At 36.2% G+C, this 25,750-nt stretch overlaps 1 protein-coding gene across 3 annotated transcripts in view; it reads left to right on the top strand.

Annotated features, from left to right (window-relative positions):
- The window catches only part of MED13L (mediator complex subunit 13L), a 301,840-nt gene that overhangs the window by 135,212 nt on the left and 140,878 nt on the right, over positions 1 to 25,750 (top strand). For all 3 annotated transcript variants that reach the window (XR_003516937.2, XM_027576373.2, XM_027576372.2), the window contains exon 3: positions 15,587 to 15,671. Coding sequence is in view for 2 of the 3 variants with exons in the window: in XM_027576373.2 (XP_027432174.1) it covers positions 15,587 to 15,671 (85 nt within the window). In the remaining variant the exon portion in view is untranslated. The remainder of the gene's footprint in view (positions 1 to 15,586; positions 15,672 to 25,750) is intronic.

The following is a 25,750-nucleotide window of genomic DNA, read 5'->3' as shown; positions in this document are numbered from 1 at the left end:
AGAGCTTCTCATGGTCATGTTGTACAAAGCAGCTGAGAGAAAATGAGCGGCTGGGAAAGGGGTACTTCAGATACAGGAGTAGTTAGGGAAAGCCGCTGGGACATGACCTTAGAGTTGAGACCTGAGAATACACCAGCCAGACAGACACAGGGGAAATAAGGGCGAAGACCTTGAGCTCACTTTGTTGGAGAAGGAGACAGAGGGCCAGTGCTGTTGAAACTGGAAAACCAGTAGGGGATGGAAGAGATCACTGGAGATGTGATCAGGTGGGACCTTGCAACAAGGCATTAAGGACCTTAAATCGGTCATTAATGTCGTGTGAAGCCATTGGAGTAGAATTTTCAGCAGAAGAATGCTATGGCTTGATTTATGTTTTGAAAAGATCCCTTTGGCTCTCTCATGGAGAGTAGTCTCAGGGTGCCGGGAGTGAAAGCAGTGAGAACTGTTAACAAGCTTTTGCTTCTTGAAGAATCTGGAGTGTAAAAGAAACTCAACTATGGTATCTGTACTTTACAGGGTGTTAATATGTATACCTTCTGTCCAAACAACATCTGTTTCATGTTTACGGCATTTTGTCTTAAGGCTATTTTCTTTATTTTCTGATAAACGTTTGAGTTGCTAAGTCATTGTTAGGGGTAATACTGTTTTTAGAAAATATGCAGAGTTTAGTTAGGGTATTCATTGTCATTTTAAGGCTAAATACAGCGCTTTATTTTTAAAAGATTTTATTTATTTGACAGGGAGAGACATAGTGAGAGAGGGGACACAAGCAGGGGGAGTGGGAGAGGGAGAAGCAGGCTTCCCGCTGAGCAGGGAGCCCGATGCCCGACTTCATCCCAGGACCCTGGGATCATGACCTGAGCTGAAGGCAGACGCTTAATGAATGAGCCACCCAGGCGCCCCTGGGTACTTATATTTAAAATGTGGTATAAAAAGCTTGGATAAAAATTTACAGCAATTATAATTTTTGTTCATTCCATTATAAGATATTTGAACATGCATCTTAAAAGTTGTGGTCATGGAAAAAAAAAAGTTGTGATCATGGTATGTATAATTGAACTTTTAACCTTATATTATTCCATATGTAGTTTTTGTTTTTGAAGCACAGTTAAAAACAGGCTTTAAAATTGTGAGCGGTAATAGAGAATTGCATACAAAATAAATACTTATTTTATTTTTTAATTTTTATTATTTTTTTAGATTTTATTTATTTATTTGACAGAGAGAGAGACAGCAAGAGAGGGAACACAAGCAGGGGGAGTGGGAGAGGGAGAAGCAGGCTTCCCGCTGAGCAGGGAGCCCGACTCAGGGCTTGATCCCAGGACCCTGAGATCATGACCTGAGCCGAAGGCAGATGCTTAACGACTGAGCTACCCAGGCGCCCCAATAAATAATTATTTTACAACAAACATCTAATGTATAGCTCTCAAGAAATATTACAGGTACCACAGAGGCTTTCTGAGTTACTCCTTTACTCTCAAATAACTCTCCTTTTCCCTTAAGTGGCAAATGCTAATTAAAGCAGCTTTTAATTGTTACAATTTTTAATAGCTGTTTTTTAAATTGTGGAAAGGAGAATCAACATGGGCAAACACCAGTTGACTAAGTATTAATATTGTGTGTTCCAAAAGGTAATTTATAAGTTAATTATTTGGAAAATATGTATCCCCCTCCACCCCCCCATGAAAAACCTATTCTTAACTGGTGAGTAAATTCTAAGGCTAACCTGTAAAAGGCTGATTTTACCTGTAATGCTTAACTCTAGTGTTGATTTGGGTTCTGGGTTTTGTGATGAGGAGTAGATTGGCTAGGAATTAATTCTATGAATTTTTGAAATTTTCACAATCTATCTTGGAAGGCTTTCCCACATTCTAGTGCACTTCATTAGAATTCTGCAGTTTGAGAGCTGGAAAGAACAGAGAGAGTAGAGATGAACTATGAAAGAAGCAGCAGAGCCAGGGAACTGTTAGCAGAGTGACCCAGGCTTTCTGGGCTTCTGGTTCTCTTTATTCCTTTTTCTGAGTGGTTTGCAAGTTCTGTCTTCTTTACAAATTCATCGTATTTGTTTATGTTTTTGAATGAAGCCTCTGTAGAATTTAATTATTTACAATGGATAAAAACTGCAGCAATACTCATAGCCATGTAGAGATTTTGGAAAGGGCCAGAGACTTGCGGGGGCTCTTCCACAGGACATAGTACTCCTAGGACCCCAGGGAGAAAACCACTGCTGGGCATGGTACTGAACCTACTCAGCCCTTCCCCACCCCATGTTGTTCTTTATCCAGAGTTACTGGGTCACCTTAGCCTTCAGTCAAAATGCCATTCTGGCTAAGTTTAGAAAGAAAATAGGATTAAACTCATTCACACCACTGTGTGAACAACTGATCTCCATTTCCCAAAGTGCATTCAGATTTCATAATTGAATCATATTACTGCAAAGGAATCTTGTAGTGTTGAACTACCTACATAAAGTGAAAATGTTGGCCATGTTGGAATATTTAGGTCATTTATAAATTTTTGGCTTATTAGTTGGAAACTGCTTAGCTTGTTAAAAGTTTTGGATAAAGACAGCTTTTTCCTGGATATGTTTCAGTTTAAAGTTTTGAGGAACTTTTATTGCTTTCCAGTAGGTTGTTTTTGAATTAAAAAAGCATAAATTAATTTTGAAGACTTGAGGGGAGAATTATACATTCTGGCTTTTAAGATTCTTCTAAGAACCAGGTTAATATAATGGAAATTCATATGTAAACCAAGTCGTTTGTTAATGCAAAATGTTCTCATTACTAAGAATTCAATTAAATTGAAATTTTTAATAAAAAATTTTGTAGTGACATGTTTGATATTGATCATTAATTATATATCTCCCAAACAGAAGACAGACGGAGCAGTCATGGAAGTGGTTTGATTAGTTTTGGGGGAGTCATGACAAAGGAGACTTGGACACTTACAGAGTAGAAATAGTATAGATGTTATCCTCTGTTCCAGATGATAAAAATTTTAAACTTAAAATGTGGTGCGTGTCAGATTTCTCTTCCAAACATACAGTGTTTAAATGCACATCAGAGCTTAGTGACCCACTTATACACACATTAAAGATAGGCTGCAGATTTCCTAGTTTCTAACCTGGTGTGGTACCACAGGTCAGATAAAATCCAGCAGCTAAAAATTGCTCAAGCATTTTGCTGTTTTACAAAAACTTATTTGTGCTACATAACTTTTTTTTAAAAGCTATTTTAGTTCTCAAAGTTTTGTGAACCACGCTTAACTTTTTCTCTTTGCTTATTTTTGTTTCATTAGTTACAGATTTTAACACATATAAATTGTTTTGCTAGTTTTCTAGCACATTCTTAATTGTAAAATAGTGTTATAGAAAGCTTAAGAGGCTAACCATGTAAAAAAATAATTATACAGAATCCACTAACCTTGAGAAAATACTTTGCAGTAATTTGGTTTAACCGTAATCTTTTCAATTCCTGGTTAATATATATTTCTTCTGTTAACCACCTAACTCCCCATTAACAATAACCCAGCAACCTATATACATAAACCCACAAAAGACTGCAGTTGTGTGGGAATGTGGAGAAGTGGTTCACTTTTCAAAATCCTATAAGAAAATTAACTTTATATATTTCAATATAATATGGCCTGTGACTTTTTTTTCCATTTAAATTGAGGGCTTTTATTGTATTTTATTTTTAATTTTTTATTGTTATGTTAATCACCATACATCATTAGTTTTTGATGTAGTGTTCCATGATTTCATTGTTTGTGCATAACACCCAGTGCTCCACGCAGAACGTGCCCTCTTTAATACCCATCACCAGGCTAACCCATACCCCCAACCCCCTCCCCTCTAGAAACCTCAGTTTGTTTTTCAGAGTCCATCGTCTCTCATGGTTCGTCTCCCCCTCCGACTTGCTCCCCTTCATTCTTCCCCTCCTGCTATCTTCTTTTTTTTTTCTTAACATATATTGCATTATTTGTTTCAGAAGTACTGATCTGCGATTCAACAGTCTTGCACAATTCACAGTGCTCACCATAGCACATACCTTCCCCAATGTCTATCACCCAGCCACCCCATCCCTCCCACCCCCCACCACTCCAGCAACCCTCAGTTTGTTTCCCAAGGTTAAAAATTCCTCATATCAGCGAGGTCATATGATACATGTCTTTCTCTGATTGACTTATTTCACTCAGCATAACACCCTCCAGTTCCATCCATGTCGTTGCAAGTGGCAAGATCTCATTCCTTTTTATGGCTGCATAATATTCCATTGTATATATATATACCACATCTTCTTTATCCATTCATCTGTCGATGGACATCTTGGCTCTTTCCACAGTTTGGCTATTGTGGACATTGCTGCTATAAACATTGGGGTGCACATACCCCTTCGGATCCCTACATTTGTATCTTTGGGGTAAGTACCCAGTAGTGCAATTGCTGGATCGTAGGGTAGCTCTATTTTCAGCTGTTTGAGGAACCTCCATACTGTTTTCCAGAGTGGTTGCACCAGCTTGCATTCCCACCAACAGTGTAGGAGGGTTTCCCTTTCTCCACATCACCACCAGCATCTCTCGTTTCCTGACTTGTTAATTCTAGCCATTCTGACTGGTGTGAGGTGGTATCTCATTGAGGTTTTGATTTGGATTTCCCTGATGCCGAGCGATGTTGAGCACTTTTTAAATTGAGGGCTTTTATATCTATAATTCAAACCTTTGCTAAGTGCAGTGATTGATGAGCTGGGGAAATGATAAAAAGATATAAAATAATTATTCTGCATTCTTGTTTTTAAGAATACATTTGTGGGTTTTTTTTTTTTAACTGTTTTACTTAGAAAGCAGGCTTTTTGTTTTGGCCTAGTGCTTTATGTAAAGGGAAACAAATTACTTTGTAGTAAAACTACGTAATGGAGAAAGTCAAGAGAACAAGTTATTTTGTAGTAAAGGTAGGATAATGGAAAAAGAGAAGAGGGTTAATATTGCTGTTGAATTCTGTGGTTCTGTGGTGAAAGGAATGAAAGGAAGGTAGGTCAATAATAATTACAGTTAAGATGACAAAAAAAATTCTGTATTTTTTGCCTTCAAAGAATTGGATATGTAGAATGAGATTGCTTGGTAAGGTTCTGTTGTATTTGCCATAGACTGTCTAGCTCAATACAGGCCTAAGTACCCACCAGGTCTCAAGGGTATGGCACGGAGCCTGGTCTAGAGAAACCTTTGTGTGTGGAGTATTCCCCTCTACCCCCCTTCTTTCTCTCTCTCTCTTTGGGCAGATGTTATTTTTGCTACATTTGCTATTTTAACCTGTCAGTTAAAAAATAATTACTATGTCAGTATGGCTGGCAGCTCATATAGGAAAAATATGCTGTCTCTTAATCAAAGGTGATTACAGTTTTTTCCTGTCTGTAAATGTGCTTGTTGTGTAACGAGAATGCATTAGTCTCAGCCTGATGTACGAAATGAAAGGCAGCAAGAAGCAGCACCATTGTTATCACTCCAGGCGTGTCTAATGAATCGTGTTTCCATGTTCTCTCGGTCACGCCGAAGAGTGCCCTCAGCCAGGGCTAAGCCTCCTGTAAAATGCTCTTTAAGATTATTGTAGCAAGAACAGAAATGCTGGGTGAGTGGGGGTTGGGAGAGAATGCCAACCAGACAGCTGCATTTCAAACAGTTACAGCTGCAAGGATTACTCACTGTAATAGCAGTGACAGACAACTGTTTGAGCTTTAGTGTAAAAGGCAATTTGGGGACTTGCCCTGTCAGAATTTTAGTAGCTCTGTGTGTGTGTGTGTGTGTGTGTGTGTGTGTGTGTGTGTGTGTGTGTTTAAGTTTATAAAATGTTTATTTTGTAGTATTAATGATTTAAACTAAATGTTCTAACTGAACTGCATATCTGGATTTCTTTCTCAAAATTTAATTCTATCTTGTGGTGGCTCCTGTTCTAAGAATGTTGATCTTTCTTGTAATTTCTGAGCATGTAGCTTTTTTTTTTTTAAAGCATATAGCTGTTCAATAAATAATAGCCTTATTTAAAAAAAATCTATTTTAAGCACAGAGTGGTACAGAAGAAAATAATCTAGCAACCAAAGATAACTTAATTTTGATGGCTGTCCTTCAGGCCTTTGTTTATGTGTATTATATAACAAAATTAAGAGCACACTGATAGCTTTAAAGGGTAAAAAAGTAATAATTATTTTTAAAAATCTCTGAAAGGGGTAGCAAATGGAGGCAAGTTTGGTTCTTAGAAGTCAGTAACAGCCATTGTGCAAGATTTTTTTTTCCACTGTGTAGCTATTAAAGAAACATTGCAGCCTGACTGTTTTCTGTGGCAGTTGTCTTTTGAAGGTCTTGTTCAATTTATCTAGAAATTTAGTTTTATGGTCTCCTTCAATTTAAAGTTTAGTAGCTTTACATGGAGTCCTGTGATCCATTGAAATGCTAACTTGGGTCATGTCTCAACTGCTGTAATGCTGTGTAGAAACTGTCATTAAAATTCTGGTTATCCTGCAACTGGCAGAGAACTCATGCTGTTAGAGATTCCTTAGTAAAACATTATACTATTAAAATTTTGAATCACAGATGGCAGCTACACTTGTGAACATAGCATAACATAGAGAAATTGAATCAGTATGTTGTACACTTGAAACTAATGTAACATTGTCAACTATTCAAACTTAAAAAAATTAGAATTTTGAATCACAGCTGTGCTTCAGTCCGATGAATATTAACAATATTCGTAATTATTTAAAGTTACAAATAGGTCAAAACAAAATATTAACAATATTCATAATTATGTAAAGTTACAAATAGGTCAAAACAAATGGAGTATCTTGATCTATATCTTCTATCCTAATTCTTATTTAATTGATTAATTGACATTGGGAAAGTTAAAATCCATTTTCAGTATAGGTTTGTTAAGTGATACCAAATATTCTACACCCACAAGTAATTCAATGAAATCAGAGCTCTAAGTAGGTTGAATTTGATATAAGTAATAAGTCCATTTAGTTATTAATGACTTTAAATATAGATTTTACAAGGCAATCGATGGCAGCATAACTGTGATCAATCGTGTTGTATGTAATTGGATTTTTTATGGGTGTAATGCTATTTTCAGAATTAATGTAGCATTATGCTACTTTGTTACTCAGTTTTTTTGTGTCAATTTCAAGAAAGGTACTTCAAAATTCTCTCTCTGTTTCTTTAAAGCGTTTCATTTGATGCAACCCATAAAATTAAATTGATAAATGTTTCATTATGCTATCTGCTTATGCAATTGTTAGATAGGGGATTTAACAATTTAAAGCAGTTAAAAAAATAAAGCAGTTAAAAAAACTAGTATGCTTTATAAACTGCAGATCAGATAGAAAACAAAGGCAGTGGGTAAATTATAAATCCTGCATTCAGAGCCCTGCTATCTTTAGCAGTTTGTCACTGAAATCTACCTGGGAAGTAATCTCCTTGTTTCATGTTTCTTGCTTTAAACTATTTGTATTTCTGGAGTTTGGAGCAAAATTTGATTTTCAGTAATTTTAACGGTCCCATCCCTGAAAGTGCCCCTCCCCCCTCCAATATTTGCAAAGGCCAATGTGGTTACTGAACTCAATGTTCTGGATAATAGGTTTCATTAGTTTTGATGCCTGAGGTAAAAAAGCAGTAGGTGGGAGTAAGAAGTGTTTTTGATGTCTAGACGTTCATTTCAGCTATTGCTGCAATATGATACATTAAAAGGAAATATGTATCATAGCTCAGAGGAAATATGTATTCTTTGAAAGTAATTCTACTTTTAAACTGTGTAAGGCAGAGTGACCTAAATTCTAAAAGCATGAGCTTGAATTTCTTCAAGGTTTCACAATTTTTATGCTCCTCCCTACCCGATTCCATTCTCCCTCCTCCCACTTTTACCCCTTCAAGTAAAGTATGTCAGTTTCATTTGTTGAATTGGAAGGGATATCTTTCCAAGATCTCTGCTGGGAAACACAAAATCATTGAAGTATATGCTGCTTTGATATTTTGCCATATTGACTTTTTTCCTGAACCTTTTATATGGTTTTCCTTTCAAAGAAGCTTATTAATTCTGCAAGGAGCCATGTTTCTTAAAGTTGAAAGAAGTTACATTACAATTTGTGAGGATTTTGAAAAATTATTTGGGCACTGAGTGGTAATTACTACTGTTTAAATTTTCCTTTCTAAAACACTGTCTCCTGCTCAAAGAAAAACATTTATGTAGTACTTTTGCAGTTTAAATATTTGATTATGAGGATTACTATATTAAAAAATGTTGAATAACAGCAATTTAAACAAATTCTGATTATAGCTTTTACAACTTAAGTGAGATAACTTAGTGCCAAAATAGTTTTTCTTTGTAAATAGGCAGCTGTGGTACTACTTAGTTTTATTTTTCTGTTTTAGCTTGGCTGTAATAGACCACATAACAACAGGAGAATGTTTTAATTCAGGAATTCTTTGTTTTGGTTGAATCTTGCCACTCATTTATTGTATACATGTTTTAGGTCTTTTGGTGCTTTCTTTTCAGAGACTAACAGACTTTTAGAAAAATTCTTCATTACATCTAAGTAGATTTATAAATAGTCGTCTATAGAGATAGTCTTATTGCTACTTTGTATTCTTAAAGAATTAATGAGTGTTTAAATGTAAACTGGAAAGATCAGAAGAATTAGAAAGGCTTTTCTTAATTTTAAAGATGGAGACAGTATACCCTGGGGAGATTGTAGGTTTCATAAAGATGTGTTCCAGCCACCTGCAGGCTTTCTTATAAATTTCTTGGTGGTTGCTTTTCTTCTCAGTCCACCTTAGAAGGGAGATAGAGAATTAAATATTGAATGCATCTCCCTTCATTTACAGAAACTTAATTTAAACTAACTAGTACCTGGTCCATGGCTCTCCCCCACACCCCCTTACTTTCAGAAGAATCTAAATATTAAGCAAATGGAATGTTAGTTTAAATTTCACTTTGGGAGGAAGGTGTTTCAGAAAAAAATAGTTTAAAAAAGCTAAAATGTGATTTTCTCTGATTTTATCATGGAATTGTATAAATAGATTACAGAAGCAATTTCAGTTTTGTTTTACCTTTGAAAAAATTACTTGCAGTTATTTAGAAAACATTAATTTAAGGTGCAAATTGTGGATCCAAAGGGAAATTTGACTTCAGTGTTGAAGGTTGCCTTTGTAGCTAGCATTAAGAATAAAAGAGGCAGATGGAATGGGTTAATGTGACCCTAACCCTATGGAGAAGTGTGGTATAGTGGAAGGAGCATGGGTGTTAGAGTCAGAAAACTTGGACTTGAATCTCAGCTTTGCCACTAATCCTCTTAACTGGATATAAGGAGATTTTAGATTGAAGCTAAATCCAATGAAATTTGAAAGGTATCTGCACATATAATATTAGGTCACAACATAACACATGTTTACAGATATCACTGCAGCTATGAAAATAAATTGCTTCCCCTTGTGGAGTTTAATTAATGGGATAATTTGTATATTTACTGTTTATAAAAAGTAGATATAAAATACATTTGATTGTGTCAGCTTCTGAATATAGCTATAAACGACTCTAGATTCTTGGATTTACTAGTTGTATGACCTTGGGCAAGTTTAAGATCTGTAAGCCTTAGTTTTCTTATTTATAAAATGGAGATTAGAATAAACTGTATTGGTCAGAATTCTTAGTTGCAAACTAAAAAAAGGAGTTGATTAAAAGAATATTGAGTGTTTGCAGAGCTATTTGTCAGTCTTAGGATTAGTGCTGCAGAATTGGTTTGATGAGAATACTAGTGCTATCACCACTGAGCACTAGATGCTGCAGTACCTCTGCTGCTTTAGCACCAGAAACTTGATCTTACAACTTCTCTTTCTAGTGGTGACAGAAATATCTGTGTCTGCTCTCTTCTGTGTCACTAGATCCAGAGTCAAAGGTGTGGTGCAGGAGCATCTAGTGGACTTTAGCATAGATGTCCTTGTCCCTTTTGCAGGAGAGGATGGAAGAGAGCATCTGTTTCAGCTCCTGTTAGGGGTCGCCATATTTGACACCCAGGAGAACTTACGAAATAGGCAATTCCCAGTGATAGGAAGAAGTCAGATACTGAGTGGCTAAAGTGAATGCCAAATGTCCTTTACTCTGTATCATGGCATTGTGGTGAAAATGTTCTCCCCATCCCCCATTTATAGGTAGTGCTCGATTCAAAGCTTGGCACATAGAATAAAGCCTCAGAAACTGAGAAGGATTGTTTCCTAGGTAGAAAATCAGCCTTGACTATAAGTTATTTTATCTTACTGTTATTTTAAAATAAAAGACTTTTTAATTTTTTTTTAAAAGATTTATTTATTTATTTTGAGAGAGTGAGAATGAGAGAGAGAGTACATGAGAGCGGGGAGGGTCAGAGGGAGAAGCAGGCCCCTCGCCGAGCAGGGAGCCCGATGCGGGACTGGATCCCGGGACTCCAGGATCATGACCTGAGCCGAAGGCAGTCGCTTAACCAACTGAGCCGTTTGATAACTGTACTGCAAAGGATTTGAAGTTATTGTTGCCTTACAGTGTTTTTCAAAATCTCTGTTAGCTTTTTGAGAGCATTCCTAATTTCTAGCCTGGTGCTTGAGGCATAATAACATAGCCAAGAACTGTGGGCCAGTGTGTGTTGGCCAAATATTTATTAGATTCCAAAAATGCTGTTCTAGATTTAACTTACATTTTAGAGATTCATTGAAACAATCCACTGCTCTTGTATTTCTGGAAGTTTTGCACATGAAGTAGATAAGAAAGTTTGGTCTGACTTTTGTTCCTTTCCACAAGTATGCTTGCTATATAAAAACAGTAAATTTAAAAGGGTAGCAAAATAATACATTATCCTTAAATGCATGGCCTAATTGATATTTTTTAGTAGAGGGGTTATCCTTGATTACAGTTGTTGACTTCAATAAATTATTGACTGCTCTTGAATTTTTAGTATGTAAGATGAAATTTAGGTGTTCATTTGAAGTCCAAATACTATGCCCTTGTAAATTACCTCTGCTGACTTATATTTTAAATTTTACTGGTTAGCTTATAGGATAATTTATAATTTTCTGTTTCTTAAGCTTTAGTATACTTAAACAAAGAGCTTAATGTAGTCTGATTTGTTTTACTTTGTGTTACTACTTTCTTCCCAGTATTCTATTAAATTGGTGCCTAAACTTTATATAAATTTATATAATATAAAGGAAGATACGAGAATTAACATATAAAAGTAATATTAATATAAAGGTAATTTTCAAACTTTCAGTATTTAAACATTTTTTGAGAAGTGTTTTAGAGAAATTTTTGTTCTCTTTGTATTTGCAGTATTTAACACAAATTACTTAATACAGTTTGTAGTATATTGTATTCTAAGGGTGGACCACTTTAGTCTGTAGTCTCTTGTGGGTGAAACTTTTTTTGCGTTTTTTTTTTTTTTGCTTTTAATAATTTGTGAATGAAGGTTAACCAAAAAAACCATATCATTTGGATAAAAACAATCATGTTCAGTGTACATAGGTTTAGAGTAGGAATCCTTCTGATTCATATCGTGTTCTCATTTTCAACACTAAAAAATATAAAAAAAATCAAGGTAAGTATATTCATAATGGCGTAGGTTCAGAAGCTGTGTCTAATAGTAAAATGAGTTTATGTAAAGCAGTAAATGATTGTAAGTTTTAGTGTTTTTTAGTCCGTAGTTATGTAAGTTTTGCCAAATGTACACAGTTATGTATAACCATCACCATAATCAAGATGTAGAACAGTTCCATGATTCCCCAAATTTTCCATGTCCCTTTGTTATCAACCACTCCCATTCCAGGGATGGGAATGGGAATCCGTTGAACAGTTTATATTACCTTAAATTTGCCTTTGCAAGCATGCCGTATGAATGAATCAAAGCATTGTAGCTTTTTGAGTATGATGGCTTTTTTCAGTTAGCATGACATTCATCCATGTTTTGAGTGTATCAGTTCCTTTAATTCCTTTCTCTCTTTTTCTGTTTCTCTCTCTCTTTCTTTCTCTCTTAGATTTATTTATTTGAGAGAGAGCGAAAGTGCTCATGGACATGTGAGCCAGGGTAGGGACAGAGGGAGAGAGGTAGAGAGAGAATCTTCAAGCCGACTCCTTGCTGAGCACAGAGCCCTATGCAGGGCTAATCCCAAGACCCTGATATCATGACCTGAGCTGAAATCAAAAGCCGGCCACTTAACTGAGGGAGCTACCCAGGCGCCTTTTATTTCTGAATAGTATCCCAGTGTATGGATCGTCTACTGTTTGTTCTTTCCCCAGTTGAGGGACTTTTGGGTGGTTTCCAGTTCCTGACATTTTTGGAAAAACAATAACAGCAGCAACAAACCAGCTATAAATATTTGCTACAGTTTTTCATGTGGACACAAGTTCTTATTCTACTTGAACACACACACACACACACACACACACACACGCACGCACGCATGATGGATATTGCTGGGCTGCATGACAAGTGTATGTTTAACTTCAGAAAAAATTGACAAAGTCAGCTTTTCCAAAGTGGCTGTACTATTTTTGCATTCCTATCAGCAGTACATGACCATTACAATTACTCTATATGCTCACTAGCTCTTAGTATTTTCAGTTTTTCTTTTAAGCCATTCTAATGGATGATAACTGTGATTTTAATTTGCATCTCCTTAATGACTGGTGATGTTTTGAGCATCTCTTCATGTTTTTATTTACCATTTATGTATCTTCTTTGGTGAAGGATTTGTTCAAATCTATTGGCTATTATCTAAAATGTTTTTTTTACCTTGGGGTTGAGTTTTGAGATTTTTAAAGGGTATCATATTGTAAATACAAGCTCTTGTCAGACATGTGATTTGTAACTGCTTATCCCTCATCTGTGGCTTGTCTTCTCCATAGCTGAACATAACTTTTCCATGATTTTTTGAAGAGCAGAGTTCTTCATTTTGATGAAGCCTTATTGAACAATTTTTCATTATGGATCATGCTCTTGGTGTCATATCTAAGAAATTTTTGCTAACCTAAGCTTATATAAAGTTTCTCTTATGTTTTTGAAATTTTATAGTTTTAGGTTTTGCATTTTGGGGTTTATTTTTCTATATGGTGGGACCTATAATTTGAAGCTCATTTTTTTTTTTTTTTTTTGCATGGGGATATTCATTTATTTCAGCACCCTTTGTTGAAAAGACTGTTAATTTCTCCACTGAATTACCTTTGCACCTTTTTTGGAAGTCGATTGACCATATGTTTGTGGGTCTATTTGTGGACTCTGTTCTGTTGTTGATCTGTATGTCTATCCTATTTCTAGTACCACACTATCTTGTCAATTCTAGTTCTGTAGTAAATCTGGAAATCAGATGGTGTAAATCTCCTAGCTATATTTTTCTTTTACCACATTATTTTGGGTATTCTAGTTCCTTTGCTTTGTCATATAAATGCAATTTTTCTCTTTCTATAGAAAATCCTGCAGAGATTTTTGATTGTAATTGAGTTGACTCTCTAGATTCGTTTTAGAAGAATTGACTTTATTTTTTTTTTTAAGATTTCATTTATTGATTTGACAGGCACAGCGAGAGAGGGAACACAAGCAGGGGGAGTGGGAGAGGGAGAAGCCGGCTTCCCGCAGAGCAAGGATCCTGATGCGGGGCTCGATCCCAGGACCTGGGATCATGACCTGAGCCAAAGGCAGATGCTTAACGACTGTGCCACCCAGGCACCCCTGGAATTTTTAAGCTTTTTGTGGGGGGGGTGCTTATATTATCTGTTTTAGTATGTACAGTAATGATATTTGAAAAACATGTCAGTAGGGCGCCTGGGTGGCTCATTCAGTTAAGCCTTCCACTCCTGGCTTTGATTTCAGGATCATGGGATCCAGCTCAGCATTGGGCCCTGTGCTCAGCAGGAAGTCTGCTTCTCTGCTTTTCTTTTCCTCTCTCTCTGTCCTTCTTGTTGACTTGTGCGCGCACACTCTCTCTCTCAAATAAATAAAACTTAAAAGAAAAACATGTCAATAAATATAAAAGAGCTCTTTAAATAATTGCAGATTAAAAATTCTAAATTATAAGAGCCATGTTATAGTTTAATTGGCAGCTTACTTCTACCCCTTCACCTTCAGTGATGTATAAAAAAATTGTGCTTCTTAAAATTGATGGTGTCTTACAGTCAGTGAGACACATTAGGAAGGAAAAGCAAATTAATATGGGGTGTTCATTTTATTGAAATGTTAGCTCTCTTTCTCACCCAGGTAAAGCTCTGTCTAGAAGATAAATGTGTGAGAACACAGATTCATGACACCTTCAGAGGACTGTAGAAAACTTGTGGTGGTTTTGTCTTGAACAGAGGCAGTCTGTTGCTAGCAGGAATGTTTGTTTATTTGCTGTACTTTATTTCCATTTCTTTAGTGATAAATAATAAAATGTTTCTGACAGAGGTTGCTTTGGGGAAAATTTGGTAAATCATGGTTAAGTCACATAGGCAGGAAAATAAAAAACCTATCTGACATACCAAGAATAAAATTATCCAGTTTTATCATTTGAAAAAAGTCCTATAGATAAAACCCATGAATGTAAATACACTTTTTCTAATTCTGTATGTTTGGAGAATATGGAGATGCATTTTGAGATGTCTTTTGGTGTAGTAAAACTATTACAAATGCATTGTGGATTTAACATGTGTTTTAATTCTGTCAAAATTTTCTCTGGTAAGAGCTTTTGTCAAGATAACAAGTAAAAGGGAAAGAAAATATTCTGCAAATGTCGTTTCCATTCTTCCAATTTTTTGCTATCTTGAACTGAACTAATATAATTTAAAAGGAAATTAGCTGTCTTCTCTAGGGTGTTTTATATCCTTTTATATATGAAAAGAATGTTGGGAATGCGTGGGGCATTCATTATTAGTCTGTTGGATTTTCTTGGTGTCAGAGTTACTTGTGGCTTAGTGTTACGTTTTATTTCCAAGGCAAATACAGTATTTCCCAAAATGTCAAACATTAATGAAATTAAGAGTTTAGGAAATAAATTTGATTTTATATTAAGATTTAATTTCCTGGCATTTTCCCTAAAATCATGTCTTTAAAATCCTGTTGAGATACTGCCTTTAGAACATTTAAGGAAATTTGAATAACTGACATTTTTGAGTATTTTTTCCTTTTAGTTTTTCCTCTAAAAATACAGATGCTAACCTTAGCATCAGTTTGTGACATTTTGCGATCTTTAAATAGAATTTTAACAAAATTTGTCTTTGTGGCACTATTCGGTAGAAAGATTAATTTGAGAATTTCAGATGATTTTAAATTTTGAAGAATCGGGTTGGAAAGACTTTCATCACACAGAGTTTGTACCATGCTTATATTCTGAAGACTTTAAAATTGAAACATGTTATTTCCTTCTGTACATAGGTATTTTATGACTTTGGGCAAGTATTTAACTTTCTTTCTCCAGTTCCAGTGTGAGATAATTCATTTCAATGAATTCATCAACTTTCCTTTAGAAAAATGTTTTGAAAGTTAATTTTTATCTGGATGCCTTTCTTACTGGTTCATTGTTTTGTTTTGTTTTGTTTTGCTCTTTTCAGTTGTGGAGGAAGGACTCTGGGAAAATGGCCTTTCCTATGAATGTCGGACACTGCTCTTCAAAGCGATCCACAATCTGTTGGAAAGGTAAGCGAGGACCAGCCTCACGGTTGTTTTGAGACACTCAGGTGTAATGCTGGCTATTCCCAGGTTGTCCTGTAATTCTCAAAATGCTTTGACATCTGGTCTCACTCCTTTTATATTGATATAATTTCAACCTTAGGGAAGTTTCAGGAATAGCACAAAGATCTTCATATATCCTTTTATTCAGATTTGCCAGTAGTTTTTCTTTTGCCCAGTTTGCTTTGTAGTTTGTGTGATTGCTTGCCCCTTTACTACTAACGTGTATTTAAAAGTTATTTCCTGAGCCACTCAAGAGTCATTTGCACACTTGAGATTGTTCTTTCTTTAACCCCTAACTGTTTAGGTGAACATTTCCTAAGGACAGGGGTAGCCTCTCATGTAAGCACTGTGTAATTATGAAAATTAGGAAATCTAACATTGATAAAATGCCATTATCTAATCTGTAGTTAAGCTCAGATGTCATCGTTGTCCCAGTTATATCCTTGATATCTTAAACCCTTTTCCCCCAAGATCCAATCCATAATCATACATTTTAGTTTTCATGTCTCTTTTAAGTCTGGAAGTATTTCTTAGCCTTTCTTTTTCTTTCTTGACATTGACATTTTGAATGAGTTCCGGCCATATGTTTTATATAATGTCCCTCAATTTGAGGTAGTTTCCTCATGACTAGATTTAGGTTATGCACTTTGTAGTAATACCATAAAAGTGATGATGTATCCTTCTCAGTGTATCAAAGCAGGAGGCCTGAATTTCTGTGTCATTGATATTAACATTGTTGATCACTTGTTTGAGGTGGTGTTCTGTCAGATTTCTACACTGTAAATTAATAAGTACTTGTTAACTGTGACCTTTGTTAATTCTGTCTGTGTAATTATTAAGTAATTTGTGGCCAGATACAATGAGATTGTGTAATTATCCTGTTATCACATTTTGACTCATGTGTTTTACTTTCTATTGTCTAAATCAGTTAGTAGAGTTCTGGCTGTAATGTTAATTTTCAAATGTCACCATTCTTTCTACTTTCATTGTTTGACATTCTTTTTGTAAGGAAGAGTTTTTCATTTTCTCGTATGTACACATATATGTGTGTTTTTAATCTCCCTTAATCTTTTTAGCTATATAAATTTGGAGAAATGGATTTCTGTTTTATTCAATGAATTGTAATTCATTAGTACCATCATTTATTTTGATGCATAAGTTCTTCCAGGTTCGGCCAGGGAAAGCCCCTCACGCCGGCTTGTGCAGCCTTTTGACCTGTCGTTATTGTTCTGGTGCCCCCTTACTTTATGGCATAACGGTATGCTCCTGGCACGGATAGTGTTTTAAGGGGAAAAACAGATGAGAAAGAATGGGTTAATTAAGAACTTCTGTGGGAAGAACTTTTTTCACTTCTCTTTTTGAGTCTTTATTTGGTACTTTCAGGTGATCAAGCTGAAAGAACATTCTGGTACTCTTTAGTTTTTATCCAAGCTCTTGGTTATGGTGATGTCACTACAGTGTCAATGCTTAGGGAACCTAAGCTGCAGTTGATAAGTTGTCACCATTTAATTCACTCAGAAAGACTGTTCCCACCAAATTTATCTTTTTCTTTCTGAACTCCAGTTCCCACCTCTGTGCTTTGGAGTGGACCTAGAGGCCACCCATCTGTTACTAAGGCAGTATATTTTAGAAGCATTGATTTTGAGAGTTGAGTACTCTTTTTTTTTTTTAAAGATTTTATTTATTTATTTGAGAGAGAGAATGAGGTAGAGAGAGAGCATGAGAGGGGAGAGGGTCAGAGGGAGAAGCAGACTTCCTGCTGAGCAGGGAGCCCGATGTGGGACTCGATCCCGGGACTCCAGGATCATGACCTGAGCCGAAGGCAGTCGCTTAACCAACTGAGCCACCCAGGCACCCTTGAGAGTTGAGTACTCTTAAACAATTCAAATATTTGATAATTCTCTCTCCCACTACAAAACAAAACAAAGTACACACAAAGTGCCTTCAGGAAAATGTGGAACCTTGACTATTTCTATAATCCAATCCAACAAAGCTCTTATTATCTGTATAATAATTAATGCACTTTTAAACAGTCTTTTTTTTTTTTTTTAGATTTTATTTACTTGACAGAGAGAGAGGGAGGGAAAGAAGAGCACACAAGCATGGGGAACAGCAGAGGGAGAGGGAGAAGCAGGCTCTCCGTTGAGCAGGTAGCCCAATGTGGGGTTCAATCCCAGGATCCTGGGATCATGGCCTGAGCCAAAGGCAAGCAGACGTTTAACCAACTGAGGCAGCCAGGCACCCCTAAACAGTCTTTGATGAAAATTTGTAATGTATGTGGAATAAAACACGTATTTTAAAAAATAGCTCACTGTGTTTTTCATATTATTTTTTTCAGAAAAAATATTAATTTGTGGTTAAACTGTATTCTTTTCAGTCTTTTGTGTTTTAAATGGGAGAAAATGAGAAGAACAGAAAAACTGGGAGAGAAGAAAAATGCAGAAAATTCATTTATTCTTTGCTCATGAATTCCAAATTTGTGATAAAAACTGAAGTTCAGGGGTGCCAGGGTGGCTCAGTTGGTTGAGCATCTGTCTTTGGCTCAGGTCGTGATCCCAGGGTCCTGGGATCGAGCCCCATGACCAGCTCCCTGCTCAGGAGGGAGTCTGCTTCTCCCTCTGCTCATGGGAGCGCACATACATGCGTGTGCGCTCTCTCTCAATTAAACAAACAAATGAACAAACAGAATCTTTAAACCCCTGAAGTTCAGGTTAAGTTATTATTTGATAAGAAAGTTAATTGTGACATATGCAATATGTCATGTAATAAAGCTTCAGATAGTTCTAAAGAACTTTGGGTTAGACCTTGGTTTGATTTCACAGTCTTTTACTTGGACACTTCCCCTAACCTCACTAAGCCTTAGTAAACACCTTTAAATTAAGTATACTATACTGTGCACCTTGAGTTTTTGTTACATAATGTATATGATAGGTGCTGCATAATACTTGACCTATTGTTACTGTTCAAGAATTGTTAATTCCTTTACCCATAAATTTATTATTTTGCATACTTTGATTTGAATCCTCTTACAAGCTTTATTTTGAAATCGTATTTCTTTTTTTTTTTTAAGTGTTTTATTCATTCATGAGAGTCAGAGAGAGAGAGAGAGAGAGAGGCAGAGAGAGAAGAAGGCTCCCCACTGAGCAGGGAACCCGATATGGGGCTTGATCCCAGGACCCTGGGATCATAACCTGAGCCGAAGGTGGACGCTTAACCATCTGAGCCACTCAGGCACCCCTGAAATCGTATTTCTTTTAGAAAATAAGTAATCAAGCTATTTAGCTCCCTTACTATAGTTAGAATGGACAAGTTGAGATTTTTTTTTGAAAAATTGTAATAATTCCTTTGTCTTTCAAAATAATACTCTCTTTTCACCAAACTTTAAGTAGCTGTGTTGTATGATTGAGATGAAGCGAGGAATCATTTTAAACGGTTGTTTATAGCTCTCTTTATTCATTGTCACCAGAGACTGGGTTGGCCAACATATGCTTGCCCTTTTGTTTGTCCCTAGCTTAGACCATTTGCTGTAAAACCATCCTAAATTTATTGAAATACAGATTACTATCTTATTTTTGACCTGGCAATTTTCTGTCACACCTTTCTATTCCTATTCAGAAAGATAACTGGGTTTCCCATTGAGGGTGTTTTGAGGTTCTAGCATGAAAGCCAGAATTGAGGTTATTGTAGCAGATCATCAAGGAATGTATCACCTGCAGGGTGTTTGTGCTTCCCAAACTATTATTTTCCTAGTTCGCATAGTAACAAAGCTTATACTAATGATTTATTATTTCTGCTTTTTGTATTTTTAAGCATATTGGATTTGCTTAATTAAAAGGGAATTCCATTAACCACCTTGAGAGGCTCTCACAGCTAAGTAGGAGTCATATAAATTGATTTTTTTTTTCTCCATGAGGCAGCAGTTGCTAGTGTATACAGAATGATGAGTTACTGCAGTGGTTTATTAAAAATAATTTTGCTATAGAAATTAAGATAACATTGTGAACTTCGCACAGAATAAGATAATTTCATTTTTATTGCTATTGATTGGTGCTGAGATAATACTATATTGATGTGTGTAGAATATTTTAAATTCTAAGGTAATAGGACTTTAAAGTTTTAAAGTCCTAAAAATAGGACTTTTTAAAGTTTTATCTTTCATTTACTTATTCCTCCTATAGCTCTCCAGTATTTGCATACACTGCACTGTATAGGTCTAGCCAGTGTCATCTGTTCATTAAGAAAACCAAAACCTCACTGGTGCTTACCCAAGAGCATTTTCCTTCAGGGTGTCAGTTAGAAGCTAACATATCTGGCTGTAATATTACATATCTTTATGGGCACACATTGCTACAAGTCCATTTCTTCATTGCTTTCAGAGGTGGAAGATACTTTACATCTCTGCTCTGCCAGCAGAATTTTAATATATGACTTGGGGAGGTGACTTAAGCTTGCAGAGCCCTTGTTCTTTACCTATAAAATGGTGAAGGATTGTTCTGCTCAGCCCAGTACCTTTCTCATTGTAAGAGCTTATAAATGGCTAACTGCTGTTAATATTAGCAAATAGAATTATCAGTAATACTATTTTCAGAATTGGACACAACATTAAGTCAACTAGCCTGTTTACCCAGATAATTCTGGAACCCTGTTCTATAATACCTTTTGTATGTGGTCATCCATCCTTTCCTTGAAAACTTCTGGTTGTGTGAGCACAGCTTTCTAAAGGAGTTCTTTTCATTTTCAGAGAGATGTTAGAACATTCCTTTAGTTAAATGTTAGAAAGTTCATTGTTTGAAAGTCTCTTATGCTGAGTAGAAATCTGTTTCCTGTAATTGTTTTAAAAAATCTTAATCCTATTCTTTGGGGTTCATATATAATTCATCTAATCCTACTTCCTTGTGATGGTCTGTTTAATAGCTTGGTACCCTGAGTTTTGTCTTTCTTTGGTTTATAGTTCTTATAATATTGGACAACCCCCACCCCCCCACCCCCCAGATATCCCATTCTCTTCATTTTGACTGCCACTGGACTACTTTAAGATGTCATCGGTGTTTGATGAAGTTTTGCAGTGGTCTCTTCTACAGTCAGGTTAGGCTCCATTATGCTGCGGTAACAGAAGACCTGAAGGATCTTACTATCTTAAAACAATTGAAGTTTTTTCTTGCTCGTGCTGCTTGCCCACTGTGAGTCATTTACTAGTAGCACTCCTCATATCCTCTTGCCTCCAGGCAGGAATTATGCTGATGGAGCAGCCCTTTCAAAGACTTGCTGGGCTCCTGATAGAGAGCAAAGAGTAATGGCAAAATGCATAGTGGCTCATTGAAGCCTCTGTTTAGGAGTGGTGGATGCCGTTTCTGCTCACATTTCATTGGCTGAGAAATTTGCCACCAAGCTTAAAGTTAAATGGATGAGAAAGTATTGTCTGTCTGTAGGAGGTACCCAAGTCACGTGGCCACACTTGATGTTAATGGGACAGGGAGAGGGATAGAGCACATTGGAACAGTATACGATCTGTCATACCCCTTGATTGAGTTCTTCTCCCTTTTCATACTCTGTCCTCCAAACTGGTGTTGGTTATATTACTAGAATATAGATATGTTTCTAAAACAAAAAACTCTGAGGCTTATTGGCTTTTTTTGGTATATTCTTCACTTTTTTAGTCAGAATTTGAATATCTGAGAGTGTTTGGGTCTTTTAAGTTTTACAGGTTTAGATGATGCAGTCATGCATATTTTTTCCTCTTCTGAGACAAGTAAGTGTGCTTATTATTTTTCTAAGGACCGATTATCCCTTTTTGCCAAAATACCTGGAATGATAAAATACCATTAATTTTGTTTTTACTTATATAGACTCTCTGCTGATTTTCCCATCGTTTTCTGATAATATCCTAGTTCAGATTGTTTTCATCAGTTTTTGCAATTTAGTGGGATTTTGTTATATATTGACAATGAACTTCTTAAAGGTTACACTTCGTGTCTCAAGTTTAGGCTGCTTCACGAAACCTAGGCTGTGAAGAGATTATGGAAAACTAAAACCTGCAGTCTCTTCCACTAGTTTCTTCATTTGGCATTTTTAATATTGCAGGTTTAGTGGCTATTAGTCCCATGTTATAATAATTGGTTTAATTTTCATAGTATACTGTATCCTTCTCACCTAACTCATTTCTCAATGAAATAAATCACTGGGTTGGAGAGCTGTAAAAAAAAGCCAGGAAATGTGTGCAGTTCATATCACCCAGAGTTTTAGTGCTGCCTCAGTGATTTGCATAACACATGGGACTTAGGAAAGTCTTGCTTTCATATAGCTTCGTAGAAATGCTTAAAAGTGACTGGCATAATGCTGTCAAATTAAATGTGGTTAGTATATTTTAATTTTGTCTTTTTTTTTTAAGATTTTATTTATTTATATGACAGAGAGAGTTAGCAAGAGCAGGAACACAAGCAGGGGGAGAGGCAGAGGGAGAGGGAGAAGCTCCCTGCTCAGCAGGGAGCCCGATGCCTTCACTGACTGAGCCACCCAGGCACCCCTTAATTTTAATTGTCTTAAGTTTTTAGAATAAAACACATAAGCTGATTTTGATGGAAAGGTGTTTTTTTCCCTCTAAAGTGCAGATCATTGCTTTGCACACAATAGAACATTACATGGGTGTTTTGAAGCTGTTATGCTCTATCCTGTCCATACTTTTAGGGAGACTTTAATCTGTGAGTATTGGACATTTGTAAAACATAATGGCCCTTCAGAGTAGTCCACTGGTGCTGCTTTCCTAATGGATTGCCAGCATAGTCACCCCATGGTAGTTTATAACACAGCTGTAAAATTGCCTTTGGCCCAGAGCTTCTTGGTTTGCCAGGAGTTGGTGTTTAGAGGGAAGATACTCATTTGGAAAACTACAGTAAAAATAACATGGAGAAAATTGGAATTATAATTAGGATCGCAGTAACATTATATTTGTATATTACTCACTTTCAGTGTCCTGTGGTATTGTGATTTAATAGAGGTGATCATCAGAGGGCAAATGAGCACTGTCCTTGGATGTGCTGGCTCAAGAATTTAAAAATAATAAATATATTCACTAGAACATGGTGGTAGGAACAGGCCTAGTTGAAGAAATGGTGATTGAATTTTGCAACATTGAGAATCCTTGGGTATAATGTGATAACAGAGCAGGAAATGAGTAATCAATAAATTCCCATTTTACTGAGTTGTGGTCGTGTGCAGTTCTAGTAGGAACTGAGTAGGAAAGTAGGAAAAGTAGGAAAGTAGGAAAATGAGATTTTAGATCTAAGGGGCATATTCTTTTAAAGGAAGAATCACTATAAACATTACAGACACAGGTGAATAAAAGCATGTATCTACTTGTAAATGTCTAGAAAGAAACATGTTCACCCTAAGACCAATTTATTTAATATTTTTAGGACAGAGGAAGAATTAAGACTTTAAAAAAAATTTTTTGTGGCTGCACAGTGGGATTGATTCAAACTAAAAGTTTGAAATTAGAGGAGAGATTCTTTGGAATAGCATTAGAGTGGATGTTTTCAGGTGAGGCTAGGCCTACAAAAATGCCTAACCTTACAGAGATTTTGGAAAGGATGGAAATGATAGGGTTTGCTTGGCCAGAGGTGACAGCATCCACTAGGGCACAGTAGGAACCCAAAGTAATGATAGAAGGGATCAGTTGAAAAAGGTTTCTTCAGCTTTTAAATTATAGGACTTTCTTTTATTTGGTTGGGAATTGGGAGCAATTTCTAGGAAGGAGATTAGTTTTTAGGAAGGATACTTTTATGCATGTGTATTTGATATAGATTGGAGTGGTAAGTGATGCTGGTGAGGAATTTCTGTTATGAAATTATATGAAATTTAGTCTATCTGAGCAGCTCCATAACCAGATAGTAACACTAAAGTGTACTTTGATTCAGGGTGTGGTAGAGAAACACTGTCCTTGGACTTTTTAATCTTTGAAAACTGTCACACCTGCATAATTTGAGGTGCACAGAAGGACCCAGAGCGCTCCCTTCTAAACGTCCCGGTTGCCCCGTCTGGGAAATAGTTTGCTGAGCTAGGCTATGGCTGCGGCTGTGGCATTTGTAATTTTACACCAGGTCTGCCATGGATTTGGGATTACTGATTGGGATTTGCCAATTTTGGAGTCAAGGCCTTGTAGTTAATTATTTAGAGTCATACAGCATGACCCAGAAACGTGTGTGCGTGTGTGCACATACAAACACACAACCGGATTTCATTTTTATTTTTCAGCAGCTGTTTTCTTCTTGAAATAGTGATTTTTGGGAGATAGTAGGGGCCTGGGGATTATTTTCTAAAAGAGAAATACTTTCCTAGAATTATTGCTTAAAGAACATTTTATAAATCTGGAATCACATTGTGACCTTGCAAGATACTATTATACTACACTATTAAATTATGTCATATCTTAATAGTAAGGTAATTTTGGAAATCTCAGGGATGACTGGGATTAGTGAGTGAACAACTAGGGTTAACTGACATTCTTGGTGCTATTTGTGATGTTGATTTGAAGCAATTTTTGGTAGATGGAGTGTCTGATAGGTTATATTTGTCAAGTTAACTATAAATTTTGTCCTTTAAAAATAATAAAAGTTTATAGATTATAAAAAGGAGAAATTATATTTCTGACGTTCTTTAGTTTTTATACTTCAGAATTATCTCTCAAAAAGATTTAATTCTGTTCTTAAAGTATAATTAAAGTATATGGACAGTTGTGCTAGTCTTCCTGTTTTTTTGTTTTTTGTTTTTTGTTTTTCCCTGAAGCATCTGTGTGATTCCCTACATGTTAAGTATCTACTATAATTTTAGTGTGGAGTGAGAGCTGATGGGCTATTAAAAAAAGTGAAATATGTAGATTTTATTTTTCCTTCCAACGTTATTCACTAGCCGGGAACATATACACACAAGAAAATTCAAATAATAATATGAGGCTGCCCATGATTAATGGTCACAAACACGAAGAATAACACTGTTACGTTGTGAATAGGAAAACACTCCTTAGCGTATAGCATTCATTTCTGAGATATTTATTGTGCACCTACTAGTATAGAGCAGAACATAAAGCATATTACATAACAGGCATTTAAATGTTTGTTGAATATTGCCGGTAAATAAGATAGGTACTATGTCTGCCCCCAGATTTCTCATAGTTTCATGGGGAAAAAAGGGCCATAGAAATGAATCATTACAACTTGGTGATAAAAGTGCTGATTTGTAGATGTTAGAGTGCTGTGCTGGCTGATCTGGGACAAGAAAGATGAATAGAATTAAATTAGAGGAGGACAGGATAGAGTGGGGTGGGACTGACTCCAGGCCAAAGCAGGGGTAGTAGTGATCGGTGGTCGTGTTTTATATGGAAGTTCCCACTCTAGGATCTGCTTCACAGCGCTCACCAACCCTGTGGAATTATATGCAGTGTTTTGCTTTTACGTGAAATTTTCAGGAGAGAAAGTCTATACTAACTTTTTAAAAAATTACTATTTTTTAAGATTTTATGTATTTATTAGAGAGCACACGCGTGCATGCTCACAAACAGGGAGGAGCAGGCAGAGGGAGAGGGAGAAGCAGGCTCCTCACTGAGCTGGGAGCCGGATGCATGGCTCTATTCCAGGACGTTGGCATCATGACCCGAGCCGAAGGCAGCCACTTAACCGATTCAGCCACCAAAATGCTCCATTTTTTAAAAAAATTATTATTATTAAGATTTTATTTATTTGAGAGAGAGAGGAGTCTATAATAACTTCCATTAGATTTACTTATACTGTAGAATCATGACCCAAAAATGATTGAGAACCAAGGGCTTAGTCCTTCAGTATAAGTCTCTCTTGAGCCAGCATAGTCCCAGGTGTCAGTCAGGTGGAGAAGTGTCTTCCTCAGCAAAGACACACCCCTCCTCTTTTATTTCCTCCCATAACCTAAAGTACAAAACACCAGATGGAAATACTTTCTGTATTAGTCTTGGAGCATCCATGTCTCTCTCTCTCTCTCTCTCTCTCTCTCTCTCTCTCTCTCTCTCTCTCTCTCTC

The sequence above is a fragment of the Zalophus californianus genome, chromosome 14 (assembly GCF_009762305.2).
Source record: "Zalophus californianus isolate mZalCal1 chromosome 14, mZalCal1.pri.v2, whole genome shotgun sequence".
Taxonomy (NCBI): domain Eukaryota; kingdom Metazoa; phylum Chordata; class Mammalia; order Carnivora; family Otariidae; genus Zalophus; species Zalophus californianus.
This window is presented reverse-complemented; position numbering and strand designations above follow the sequence as displayed.